We start from the raw sequence: 13,834 nt of genomic DNA, 5'->3' as shown, positions 1-13,834 counted from the left end.
TTAAGAACTAAATAATATAAAAATTAAATGCTTACAAATTAACACATCCAGGATAGCCTATTTGCAAGCAAGCAAATAACGTGTGGCCTAACAAGATACATTGTATGAAATAAACAGTTTGCAGTAGGTAGGCTATCCTATATTATTTAAACTGAAAGTAGGTTTTCTTAGTTGAACGTCCACATTTGGGCACAAAAATACACTCAATGCAATAATTAATAGGCTATGTGGAGTAGCCTGTTAAAAATGGTTCCAGATTTCCATGTAGCGTAATATTTTTAGCAGGCTTTTAGGTCTGTGTTTAAGATATACATCACAATTGTGTGACCTCAATTGTACAGCTTGCTGCGTGGTATGAATATAAACGCGCGAGAGGACAGTGTATGATTGTACGTTTTTGGGGGACTGCATAAGTGCGCGATGTTGTGCAGAAGACCGGGCCCGTGCCCTGCATTGCTGTCAGTTGTGACAGTTCCCAGACGGCGCTACTGTATGTGAGATTGAGTTTCTCAACAAAGAAAACTCCCTCTCCGTCCAAACCGTCCTCAAAACCTTCTCTAGGTGCTCCCGCGCTCTGCATCCTGGACAGTGGTGAAGCGCGCGGATCAGCACGACTAGCCTATATGAGAGATGAGAGGAGCTACCTCGGTGCATGACCGAAGTGGAAGCCGTTAACCGGAGATGCGGAAACAACACGGCCCATTGGAACGCAGATGATCTATCTCATTGGAGGTCACAAGCATATAAAGAACCATATCTTGGTAAGATGATTTATATCTTACGTTTAGAAGTCACGTCATGTGCAATCCCTGTACACCTTTACGTTTTATATTGCTTAAGTTATCGTTATAGACTGGTAACTTGTGTTAATTTGTTTGCTCAGTAAGTAGGCCTACAGCATACCCTAAAAGGCAAATAGTCTACAGCCACTGTTACTAATTTTCCTTGTATTACTGACAAAATAATTGACATTTGTATGATATTTTTGCTTTCATTCAGGCCAAGGTTGAATTAAAATAGACTATAAGGCTAAATATTGACAACATAACATTTCCGTTGTGATCGAGTTTGTCTTTTGATAGGCTATTTGCTACAGTTGTTTAATTTTTAATGAATATAATGTAGGTCCAAAGTTGTATTTCTTGAAGTCAAAATATAACGACATTATAGGCCTACAGTTTTCTTTGGATTTTGACGTACATTTTCAATGTTATTGTGATAATATAAATAATCGGTACATTAAAGAAAAAAGGTTACAACAAAAGATTCCTAATCAAAATAATTTAGGATGGAATACATATTCCATGCAACCCTGACATTATTATAGAACTATATAGCCTATTGTTAGGCTAATACATAATCTAATAACATGTCCTAAAATGAGAAATCAAGGCTTTAATATAGCCTACTGCGTTCTCAGCTCGGATTGCCTAGTTCAAGTGCACAAGGAGAGGTTTGGCTTGCGGACCTCCCACGTGGCGAGGGGGCATGCGTGTCATTTTAGGGGACTCCTCTCACACTCCATTCATCGTGGCGAGCGCGGGGCCACTGCTCTGTTCTGCCGGTGATAAACATTTAAAACCTTTACCACCGAGCGTAAATCCAGCTGCACGCAAAAAACACTCACCGGAAAACGTCTGCTTGCACGCCCTGCAACACATGCGGGTCAGCTCTGTTATAGGCCTATTTAGTTGTTAGGGCGGCAACAAAATACCTCAATATCCGCCCTGGTTGGCTCTAATGCCTTGATACAGAGAACAACATTATGCGTGATAAAGGTATTTAAGAGCTACCTTCATGACAGCGCATATTCACTGGAGGTCACGCTGTGACAGGTTGCGTGCTTTATACCTGGTTGGGTAGAAGTTTGCTGATGGGTGACTAAAGAGAAACCATTAGCCTTTATTGCATTGCACTATCTGTGCGTATGTGTGTGTGTTTGAGTGTTTGCGTACGTAATGGTGTGGATATTCTTCCTTTACGTGTGTACAGACTATAGGCTATATGCAATGTTATCCAAAGCGACCTAGGGGGATTTGAACTTGGGACCTCGTGATCAGAAGTCAAATGCACAACTATTGACACTGTATCCCCTATACCTGTTTAGTTTGGTCAAATAAGGGTGAACGTAATAGTCAGGGATAATAATAACTATTAAAAAAAAAACTTGCAGCCCTGCCCCGCCCGGCAGCCCCCCATCCAGCAGCGCCAAGCGGATCGTTCTAGATCCCACATTAGACTCTATTAGGACTAATAGAGATGTTTTTCTAGCTAAACGCTCGGGATTGACACACACTGACCCTGCCAGGGACGGAGCTCGTTCTACGCCATTCACCCGGTGTAGATCACGCGCTGAAGCGGTCAAATGAACGGTGGCGTTGGTATAATTTGTCTTCGGTGAGAAATAAACAGAGCTTGGTCATCACAGACATCCTACACTCGCGCGATTAACCTTTTAGACCAACCTATTAAACACGCGGAGTATAAAGAGAAAGGGGAATGCAACTGTGTGTGTCTGTGTGTGTCTTCCAAGTGTGTCTTGTAGGCGTAGTTAGGCTACTTTTACAAATCACAATTAGCATTTTGTTTTATAATAAGAAAAAGACAAAACATGATAGTGTTTATAGGATACCTTTATCTGGCAAAAGTGCAAATTATAGACTATGTATTCAGGAGTACGACCATAGTCTGTGTTCCCGAAGATAGGGTTTATAAATCGTTTGATTTTTGATAGGCTATCAATAAATATTTATTTATAGACCGTCAACGACAATTTCAGTTTGCAACAGGCTAAACATAATAGATAGGTTTGCACTGATTTAATCAAACCGCCTTGTTGCCTAAACAATTTAACAGGAATGAGGGACCAGTGATGAACGAAGCAAAACGGGTCAGAGATCATTAACCTGCGCCTATTAATATTTCTATTAAAAACGCCTAATTTCAGTGTTGAATAGGCAAATGGTTGCAGTGGACTTCAGCGGAGATTTAAAAAGGTGTGGAGCAATAAAGCGGTTAAGAAATGTGATGGTCACTTGTGAACAGAGATATAGGCTAATATTGGCCAAATGCCCTCGATACATTAACATTTAACAGACTATTTAACCTATCACAGCTTAATCATTAAAATAGTTTTTTTTATAAATAAAAAGTCTAATTAACCATAACGGCCAATGTTCAGAAAACGATCCTTGCCTAAATTCAAACGTCTAAGCATCATAGGCTAGATCAATATAAATTCAACCATCGGGTCATCGTGTGGCAGTGTTGGATTAGCCTATGTCTGTTCCATATGGCGAGAGCCAGAGAGCCGTCGTCCGTGGCACCTCTCCATCTCCTATGGTGTCATCCTTGACAGAGAAGTCTCAAGGAAAAATGACCATTCCGGTGACAATGGATGTAAAGTCCGAATTAGTTCCATATTGGTAATGAAACATGACTTTGCTTAAAACAAAATATCGATCTAAGCTCACGCATCAACCGGGGGGGGGGGGGGGGGGGGGGGGCTGTTCATTGTGTTTAATTTGATTTTATTCAACCATCTATAGCCCAATACCGGATTTGCATCTTCAAATAGTCTACAAGCCATTGCCATAGTTGAAGGTTTGTCTGTCAGAGTAAGCTTGCTTGTAAAATGTAAAAATATTCACGTCAACAAAAAGAAATGCTTCTCCGAGTTGATTTCACGAAAAATGAGACACCTCACTTCCTATAATTAAATGATTGGCTATTGTTTAAGGGAAATCGACAGCTGGTTGGTCAATGAGGAGTAGGCTATAACATAAACCATGAAGTGTGGCGGGCAACATTTGTTCTAATGTGGAAGAAGAAAATTGTCCATGCATGTCAACAGCACATTAGTTAGACTTAACTTTCTTTTGTTTCACCCAACAATTTCATTTGTTTTTCTAGGCAACTTCATCTTGATTTCATCCCGCAAATTAGGCTATAGGCTTATTGTTTAATTACTGTTCTCTTAGAATACATAAAAAAATTAAGAGAAAGACACACAATTATTCGCTGATGTGCATTGTATTTATTGCAGTCCTCTCTCGCCAGCTAAATGAAGAAGTTGGCTTATAGGTGCATAAGCTGCAACGAGCATTTGGACTAACGACTGGTCCAAAACCGTCGTTCTTTTACAACAAATTTAACGTGTCACTAACTAACGATGCTTTTGGGAAACACCTATTGAAGTTTATGTGGCACTAAAGATGATCTTAGGCTACGACGCAGGAAGTGCTTCGGTAGAACGGGCTCTAGACTAAATTGAATAAAGAATGATCCTTTAGCCTTTACAATTTTAGTTAATAGAGAAATTAGTTTAAAGCATTAGGCTACATCTTTCTCATCAACAATTCTCCAAACCCCGTGTTGACACATATTTCTGTAGATAGACCTGCATTAAAAAAGCACCTAGAATTTCAAAGCCTACAATAATACAATTATTTAAAACGAACAAATGACCAAGGGCCATTCCCAAAACGATGCGTTGCATTAGTTCTTCTCGAAACGGGGTCATTAAAGATTTTACCCCTGGTAGCCTACTTTCATATATCTATGATTAAAATAACTAAAATATAATGTCCCATAAAAACAATTCTGATTAGCCAAACTGAATTCCATAATGCCAATCAGCTGAAGGAATAAGATACATGTTTACTATCAATATTATCACACGAAAATATTGTTCTTTCCGCGCTAATCTAACTGTTAAAGTGCATGGCAGGTTAGCTTGGTGGGAAACGCTACTACACGATGGTATCATGTCTACTCAGACGTCACGGGCTGTCCCTCGCTGACCCTTTCCCAGGGCGCGCGGCTGACCAGGAGTTATTCCGTTATCTCTTAGGTGGAAGTGTCTGGATAACGAGGGGGGTATCGCGCGGCGAGCTGGATTGGGATGATGTCATCCTCCACATATTTACACCCAGAGAGGGGCGATACAACGGGACTGGCTCGTGAGAAAAACATCTCTCAATCTTTCTCTCTAATACACGCACAGGTGTAAAATTCTGTTAAACCTTTTATTTTCCAGAAAAACAAATCTCAGAAAAGAACAAGCCATGGAGAAAAGATGAGAGAGAAAACTATAGCAACAGAGAAAGAAGAGAGAGGAGAAAAAGAGAAGTAAGAGAAAGGTGAAGTGAAGTGGTGAATGGATGGAGGGATGGAGGGATGGATGTCAGGTTTGTGGTGGAGGCCATCACCCACAGAATCCTCCACCACCACCGTTGATAGATGAGCCTAAGAGACCAACAGAATTTTTCTCCTTCTCAACTCTCTCCCTACACACACACTCACTCACACGCACATTCAAACATACACACACATGCACTCATACACTCAGGTATAACCACATTCTCTCACACACGCACGCACGCACACACACACACACACACACACACACACACACACACACACACACACACACACACACACACACACTAGGATATATAAGACCAGGATCAAATATCTATAATTGAGATATTTTTGGTGTGTTTGTGACAGCTGATGGTGAATGTTGAGTTTGTTTGAATGAGGACTGATGTGGTAAATATCATCCCAGCCCCACCCTGACCTGTGAACTACGATACCCCCCCCCTCCTCCCCCAACCCCTGACCCTTGACCCCGCTGTAATCCAGGGCTACCAGGTATTTGTCCTACTCAGAGGTGCAGAGCTCTATGCGCCTCCTAGCTAAGCCTCTCCAAAGCTGCCCAGTTACACACACTCCTGTCTGACCCACATCAAAGAAAAAATTGGACGCTCCCCAAACCTCCGCCAATCACCACTCTCATGAGTGTCAGGTTTCTCTCTCCTCCAATCACAGACCATGGACATCCAATAGACTTTCCATGACTAGCCAATAGGGCAGAGGGTAGTGTAGTCATGGGATATTCCAGCTCTTTCCAGATTGTAATGCTTGTATTTTCTTTACAAAGATACCTAACTTTGTCTAGAAAGAGGATATGCGCCTACTTTGAGACTTGTTGAGATGCGCAGGCAGGTGTTTAGAGCTCCTGAACGTTCTCCGTCTCGAGGAAGCTGTTCCAACTGGGCCGTTTCAGACCATGACATCATGTGATTAATCCACGCGGGCAAAAAGTCTCATTTCCTTTCGTTCAACGCTAGTTTAGAGGTCATAGTCTGCGCACCCCGTGCTTAGTTATTGATAGGCCTGAGAACGCAGCCTGTTACAGTTTAACATTGTGTGTTATTTTGTGGTCGTTTATCTCTATAACTGATTAATCAAATCAGGGAAATTAAATATATGGCTTTGACGTTTTATGAACAAATCTACTTTAACAAGATATATTGATCTGGAAAGCCAGATGCACATACGAAACAAATTAGCAAATAACCCTGCATTCATTTGATGTCTTTAGGGCAAACAAACTAGACAGTATAGGCTACTGTTAGTGGAAAATGGAGCCTTAATAAAAGGTAGAGGACAAACACTCCCCAAACTGACAATATTTAAATAATATGATATATATTGTTCTATGCATGCTCAATTGGTTAGAAACCATCTCAGTGTTTTGCTTCGACTGCTGAAGCAAGAAACATTTTGCGAAATTTAGGGGGCTAATAACTAGTCAGTGTTTTGTTATGGAAGTGGTGATTCGTGTGTGACCTCTGTGTTGTAACGAGACCTCACTCTCTCCCGCCCAGGTCGTTCCAACATTCCTCGTTTCCTACCCGCTCTCGAGTATTGATTTAATGAGTGGCACACGGACTGATCTCTAACGGTGTGGCCTCACGTTTATTGGCCGCCGTGTCCGCGGGGCTGGGGGCTCAAGACCACCGTCCGTCTCCCGGGTGGCCGGCGGCTCCAGGTGCCCGGTCCCGTCCACGACACCCCGCCGCTTTCATGACTTGTCACGGGATGGTTTTGATCATGTTTGCGCCCGTACATAAACCTCCAGGTACTCTGTGGCGCCCTTTGGGCAATTAGAAACTGAACAAGACTGGGAGAAGAGGAAACACACACACACACATAAACAACTCCCCCCACCCCTCACACACACACACAAACACACCAGAGGCCAGAATCCTCTAACAAATCAAAAACCTTTGGTTTTGAATGCATTTATTAAGCAAGAATGCTTAAAACAAAGTTTTAAATCCAAAACAAAATGTTCAGCTTTTTACAACAATTAAACAGGAGGGGATTTATTCGCCATGAAAGTTTGCACAGACAAGGAATTTGCTTTGGCAGGAACTTCCTTGAATGCTACAGTAGCTCACTATTCCGCTGCACTATCACGGATGGAACTATACATCGCTGTTATACACAAACACACAAACACACACATACCAGACTGTTGAGGTGTACTCCTTCAATGAAATGGAGACATAAATATAAACCCCAACCCATTCATAAGCTCCACCTCCCCCAACTACACACACAACTTCATAACCGCCATCTTAAGATTGCAGAGCCATGAGATTGTATTCCTGTGTGTGTATGTGTGATTGTGTTTGAGTAAATGCATGTGTGTGTGTGACACTGATCGGTAGGTGCTGAAAGCAGATTGCTCCTGGAGAGAATACATGTCACCTAACAGATACTCGACTCTACTCTGAGAGGTGGTGGTGGAGAGGGTGGAATCGAAAGATGGAAGAGAGATGGAGGAGAGAGAGTTGGGTGAGTGAGATACGGAGACATGGCAGGAGAAATAGGAAAGAATCATGAGAAAAAGAGAGACGGAAGACAGAGAGATGGGAGAGAGAAAAGTAAAGTTACAATCGAAGACACATCAGATGAGCATCATGGGTCCAGCTGATCTCAGCCTGGACCCTCTCATCCTTCAAAACACACGACGGCCATCAGAGTGATGACCTCATTTTCATAATACACACACACAGCTGACTACGCCCTTTAGAACAGCAGATCTACAGTAGAACATCAAATCTAATCCTCTCCGGCCACTTCCTGTCCCCACAGGAACTTGAAATAGAAACCTGTTCACAAGGAGGCCCAGAGGGAGGGGGCTGTGATGAGACTGGTCCCTGCTGGACCCTGTTAATCACCTGACCCCCCCCTCCAGAAGGAGAGCAGAGCTGGATCGACGGAAGGGACAAACTCACCTGGGGTAACCCAAGGATGATGACCAGGTCCCAGGAGGAGAGAAAGGGAGGGAGAGAGAAAGATGGAGGGAAGGAAGGAGAGAGAGAGAAGGAAGGAAAGAGAGGGGCTATTTGGAAAATGATTCTAGGAAATGACTTGGAGTCTAATCACTAAACGGCAGCTCTATTTCCCCCCCTTTGCCAGGGTTGATTTTCCAGGGTTCAGGTCTGAAGGAGGATGCCATCACAGCTCAATACTGCCACCAGGTGGTGACCTGCGGTTAATATACGCATTCAGCCCCCACCAGCCTTCCTGCTCTTTTTAGCCCAATGGATGGCACTCAAACTGGGGGGGGGAAGAGGGGAGGAGGAGGGGTCAGTGGATCAGTGGAGGAGAGCTGTCCAGGTGATCAATCCGTAATGAAGGAGATTATTTTGTAAGAAAGCCAACAGACACTGTAACATATGAATCTCAGTTCACCTCACGAGAGTGCAAAGTTTCCGAGTAGGACAGGGAGGAAAGACAGAGAGAGAAAAAGAAGAGAAAAAATTGAAAGACAGCCCAGCCACACACATAGAGAAAGTAGCTGTATGAGTAGCTCTAAGTAGAAAATTAGTCTGGCTGTAAAGAGAACGTGTGTGTGTGTGTGTGTAAACAAGGCACGGATCCAAGTCAAACCAGAGGTTAGTTCACTGGAAACAGTGTTTCTGTCCAGCTACTCCATTAGAGTTGTAAACATGCCCAGTGTGTGTGTGTTTGATCCTCTTGGAACTGTCACTCTGGAACACCGTAAAGAGCCTGCAGATTCACCCAGGGCTCAAGACAACACTCTCATTAGTCACTGGTCATACGTTCATTATGCAGACACACACGCGCACACACACATGCACACACACCCACACACACACACGTGCTCACACACATACACACACCCATAGTGACTGAGTCCTCACAGTTTGAGTGAATCAACTATGTTCTGCGTGGTGACAGTGACCTCTAGTCCCTTAGAAACACGACAACATTCATCTCTTACTGCTGCTAGTGTGACAGGAAGCCTCTATCTTTGCTCCTCACTGGAGAGAGGGGGGGGAGGGGTCAGGGAGTTTGGGGTGGGGGTGATTATGTCTGATTCAGAGATGGGAGTTCCTGTAGAATAGTCTCTGGGTACAAAGTATATAATAACAAGGGATCAGAATAACAGTCATAAAGACTAGGATTGAGCACATTTCTTTAGGACATCTTATACACTTTTACATCACATATATCGTAGCAAGCGTTGTCTGTGTCAAGTTTTAAAAAGGGTTACGTAAAAGGGCAAGGGTTATGTAATCTGGCTTGTGTAGTCTGTCTCTCTCTTTCTCTCTACTGCTCACCCAGAGATGTTCTCATGAAACCCAATCTGGCTCTATTATTCATGTTATTCAGTCAGTACCCTTTAAAGTGCAGAGTTGGGTACCCAGCCCTAATACAGACCTAAGGCCTACACACATCTTTCAGAGTGTGCATACGTGTGTCGAATGTGAGTGTGTAGCCTGTTTGGTGTGTGTGAGTGTGTAGCTTTCTTGGTGTGTGTGTGTACCCTGCTTAGTGACTAACTGCTAGCAGCAATACCTTCCCTGGCCCCACCACCTCAGACTATTTAAAGAGGGTCAATGGTCCCGGTCATACTATAAGAGGAGGAGGGGACAGGAGCAGAGAGGAGGGGGAAGGAGAGGAGGGGGCAGGAGAGGAGGGGGAAGGAGAGGAGGGGGAAGGAGAGGAGGGGGCAGGAGAGGAGGGGGCAGGAGAGGAGGGGGAAGGAGAGGAGGGGGAAGGAGAGGAGGGGGCAGGAGAGGAGGGGGAAGGAGAGGAGGGGGCAGGAGAGGAGGGTGAAGGAGAGGAGGGGGAAGGAGAGGAGGGGGCAGGAGAGGAGGGGGAAGGAGAGGAGGGGGAAGGAGAGGAGGGGGCAGGAGAGGAGGGGGAAGGAGAGGAGGGGGCAGGAGAGGAGGGGGCAGGAGAGGAGGGGGAAGGAGAGGAGGGGGAAGGAGAGGAGGGGGCAGGAGAGGAGGGGGAAGGAGAGGAGGGGGAAGGAGAGGAGGGGGCAGGAGAGGAGAGGGAAGGAGGAGAGGGGGCACGAGAGGAGAAAGCAATGAGGAGAGTGGGGAAGGGGGAGAGGATAGGAAAAGAGAAGAGGGGGAAGAGGAGGGGAGGAGATGATGGGGCAATGGAGGATTCAATGTTTTCATGGTGCAGCTGACTTATCAATGGCCCTGGTTATGGAGGGTTAGAAAGGGGTGGAGGAGAGAGGAGAAGAGACACCCGGTCTACCCGTGGGGTAGAGAGGGAGGGAAGGGGGACAAAGTGGTCTCTGTGTGGGTTAGTAAGCCCTCAAGTTCCCTGAGAAGGCAGCTCAGACGTTGCTGCAGAGAGACAGAAACAGAAGCAGTTTAAGGTAGGAAGCTTCTCATTATAATGACATAACAGCACTGCTAATCACTTTAGGCGTGCTGATGCTTGTGATTAGAACGAACGCATGATCAAATCAGTGAGTAGATCTGCTAAAATGGCAAATGTTTAAATTGAGTTGAGGTTATTGATTTCTGAAACTGCTCATCAGAATTACAGTTTGAGTTGACCGAAATAGCAGAAAGGTTATGCAATGTACACATAAAATACACATTTCCATGTATGTCCAAAACGAGCAGTAATATATGGGTAGGGAATGGTACAGGTTTTGGTAAATGGACAGTAAGCTCGAACTAAACTGCACCACTTGACAAAGATGTAGGCTATATTTAAATAGTTTGTCACTGGTCCAGTGTGCGGTCGCACGTGAAAAAATGTCCACTTTGTAAACTCCCACATCCTTATCTCTGTCCTTATCCACAAACCTGCCAGAATGAAGGCTCTACTGCTCGCGGTTACCTTGCTGCTTGCGCATTTGAGCGTCAACGCGATGCCGTCGAACCGCTGGTCGTGCTACAAGAAGGTTCTGATTGACCGGGACTGTCACAGTGTCGCTAACGGCGTCGACCACATTCGGCCCATCGACTCCTTGCAAAACCATTTCTGGCAGGGCAACAAATGTGACATGGTGTGCTACTGCAACTTCAGTGAACTGCTGTGCTGCCCCAGGTAACTCCAAGCTCCGCCACCAGGTGGCGCCAAAGATACAGGGCGCTGCAGACCTATAGAGCATGTGGTGGTAGGGGGTGGGCTGGGGAAGAGCGTCCTTCCTATCCCATAAAAGTAACTACCTGTCTGTCTGTCTGTCTATCTGTTTGTCTGCCTGTCTGATTCTGGAACTTGTGGTTGTTTCTGTCTCGATCAAGGGACGTCTTCTTCGGACCCAAGATCTCCTTTGTGATCCCCTGCAGAACCTTCTGATCTCTGCGTTCGGATTGGACAATCAGCAAGGCAGTGACAGCAGGGGTCAGAGACCAGCCCTAGACCAATGCGATGAAATACTTACCTTCTTTCCCTCCCTCCTCTTAAGGTGATCAGCAGTAGCTGATCCAATCTAAGATGTGTGAAGATTTGAGTGAAAGAAGGAAGGAATATTTTCTAACAGTATTTAGATATAATCTTGCCAGACTCTGATTCTCCTACTGTGACTTAGATATACAGTGTAGATATACAGTGTCTGTGTCCCTGATGGCTGCAGCATAAAGACAGTTGCAGCCCATGACGTAACTATATAAAGAAACATAGCTACAGATGCAGAGATACAGCCAACTCTGCAACAAAAGATGTGCTTTACTTTAGTAGGAATATTTCTTATTGTTTACAACTTACCTTTTTCTGAGCCTTGATACACATGCAAAAATGATTTGTTTTTGTTTTGATCAATGAATTGAATTGAACTGAATTGAAAAGAAGGTGAAAACCTAATTAAAGGAAAGACCATTTTTCACCAAATTCTGTATATGGACTGAAAATATGGAGGGATCCACAATTGGGTGTTTCCGAGTGTGACTCCATCCTAGAATACAGCTCTGTCTCCATGAATGAATAGAACTATAATAAACAATGGTGTGACTGCAGGCATCTCCTGCTGCAGCATTAGCCTCACTTCCTGTTAGCATGCTTCCTGTGAATGAATTCTCCTTTGTATCTCTCCTCTACCCACCTCAAGAGAGTAAATTGCAAGTATGCTAAAAACACACACACACACACACAGCAATAGACTGACACTTCAAGCCTTCAGCTCCCAGAGAGACTCCCTGTGGTTGAGACATCAACTTCTCACAATCACTATTCACTGTCTGCATGGGGCCTCTGAAGTGTGAGTGCGTGGGTTTGGACGTGTGTGCAAGGGCCATATTGTCTCTTCACAGCTGCAGGGTGACCTACATCAGTGTGTTGTTAATGCTGGTAGCTTTGGAACGGCTAACGCTGCTCCTATGGGCCATAAGGGGAGGGGGGGAAGGGGCTTCGTATTTTGGTTCCCTTGTATCTATGGGCCATATTGAGGCCGTACTGACTGCCGTGCGGGCGGGGGGGGGGGGGGGGGGTCATTATCTCTGCATTACAATCTGGGACCCATAAAGTGTAAATGCTGTTTATTTCACTGTAGGTGAGTCCTCATAGGTAGCAGGGTCATTGGTCTGTGTCTGTATATTCTACAGGCGGAACTATATATCGGGTCTGTATATTCTACAGGCGGAACTATAGAACTATATATCGGGTCTGTATATTCTACAGGCTGTGTTGAGTTGATACTCTGTAGTACAAATGCAAATAAATAAAACGTTGACACATGCACGTCTAATGTAACTTTTCCATTTTATCAATCATCAATTACATATTCATCTATAGAATCGGTAAATCACAGATTTTAATTCCGTCCCTGGCTTGCCTGCAAGGTTTTAACAACACACTGTGTAACTATGGGAACTGTCTGCCGTATAGAAACTTTAGTGCTAACCCCCACCCACTTTTCCCATCCCTCTCTTTTCTCTTTCTTGCTCTCATTTCAGCTGCCGTAGTGACATTCCCTGTAGCAGTATGGAGACCCTTAAACAGACACACACACCACAGAGAGAAAGAGAGACAGCTGTAGCAGCCATAGGGCTGAGGACAGCAGAGACAATAACATCTTGGCATACAAGCATGCCAGCCAAGCTCCTGCAGGAGAGCAGCTTCCTCAAACCGGTCTGAGCAGATCTGGTCTGGTTCACAGAGATTGAGAGGGGAGGGAGGGGGTGGGGGACACTGCTCTGGTTGTCTAATAGAGATGGGGGATGGGGGGAGGAGGGTGTTGGTCATAGTCTTCCAAAGAAAACAGAAACAGTTTTTGTCTGTACTATACCGTGTTAAACACAGATAAATTATATAAGTCAAATCGTGGTATATCTCTGCTGATCTGAGACTAGCCCTGCTCGGAGGAGTTAATAGGCTTGGTATATGTTCAAGGTTTATGGTTATGCTTATGTTAATCCCCACACCAACATCGATCCACACACTCCCAAAACCGATACGTTTTGTTATCTACAATTAGCCTATTTGTGAAAGAAGACCTGGGAGTCTAATAAAACAGCTACATATTGCACATTTTGGCTCCAAGGTCCAATCTTTATACCAAATAAACTGAACTGTAAACAAAAAGTCGCGTGGCGTGGCTTTATGCAGGTCAAACTTGAGCACACACCCACACATACACTACAGTATACCGCTGTCGACCCGAGACACATGGCGCGGTGGAAGCTCGTTGGGGGCGCACGGGTACACTCACCCAACAGCTGTCGCCCCACTGTGCTTTTGTAGCGCTGCCGTTATGCTC

At 44.6% G+C, this 13,834-nt stretch overlaps 1 protein-coding gene across 7 annotated transcripts; it reads left to right on the top strand.

Moving 5' to 3' along the window:
• The first annotated feature begins 370 nt into the window (after positions 1-370).
• LOC124464180 (scrapie-responsive protein 1-like) lies at positions 371-13,731 on the top strand. 7 transcript variants are annotated; one of them, XM_047016129.1, is made up of 5 exons: positions 372-761; positions 4,853-4,961; positions 5,039-5,130; positions 10,951-11,187; positions 11,385-12,133. In XM_047016129.1, exons 3-5 carry the CDS (start codon positions 5,078-5,080, stop codon positions 11,437-11,439), a joined length of 345 nt encoding a protein of 114 aa, XP_046872085.1. In that variant the 5' UTR covers positions 372-761; positions 4,853-4,961; positions 5,039-5,077; the 3' UTR covers positions 11,440-12,133. The 7 variants fall into 7 exon arrangements, 6 of the variants coding, with proteins under 6 accessions (XP_046872083.1, XP_046872086.1, XP_046872085.1 ...); XM_047016127.1 differs by lacking the exon at positions 4,853-4,961 and having other exon boundaries at positions 371-761; positions 5,039-5,141; XM_047016130.1 differs by having other exon boundaries at positions 371-761; positions 4,853-5,130.
• Positions 13,732-13,834: the final 103 nt, after the last annotated feature.

Source organism: Hypomesus transpacificus, unplaced genomic scaffold (assembly GCF_021917145.1).
Source record: "Hypomesus transpacificus isolate Combined female unplaced genomic scaffold, fHypTra1 scaffold_313, whole genome shotgun sequence".
NCBI lineage: Eukaryota > Metazoa > Chordata > Actinopteri > Osmeriformes > Osmeridae > Hypomesus > Hypomesus transpacificus.
This window is presented reverse-complemented; position numbering and strand designations above follow the sequence as displayed.

What these genes read in the sequence shown, in the direction of transcription:
- LOC124464180 (XM_047016127.1), top strand. Translation starts at nt 653, where the DNA reads ATGACCGAAGTGGAAGCCGTTAACCGGAGATGCGGAAACAACACGGCC. An exon ending in ATATAAAGAACCATATCTTG is followed by an intron (nt 762 to 5,038) that starts GTAAGATGATTT and finishes TTTATTTTCCAG; the next exon opens with AAAAACAAATCTCAGAAAAG. An exon ending in GAACTGCTGTGCTGCCCCAG is followed by an intron (nt 11,188 to 11,384) that starts GTAACTCCAAGC and finishes GTCTCGATCAAG; the next exon opens with GGACGTCTTCTTCGGACCCA.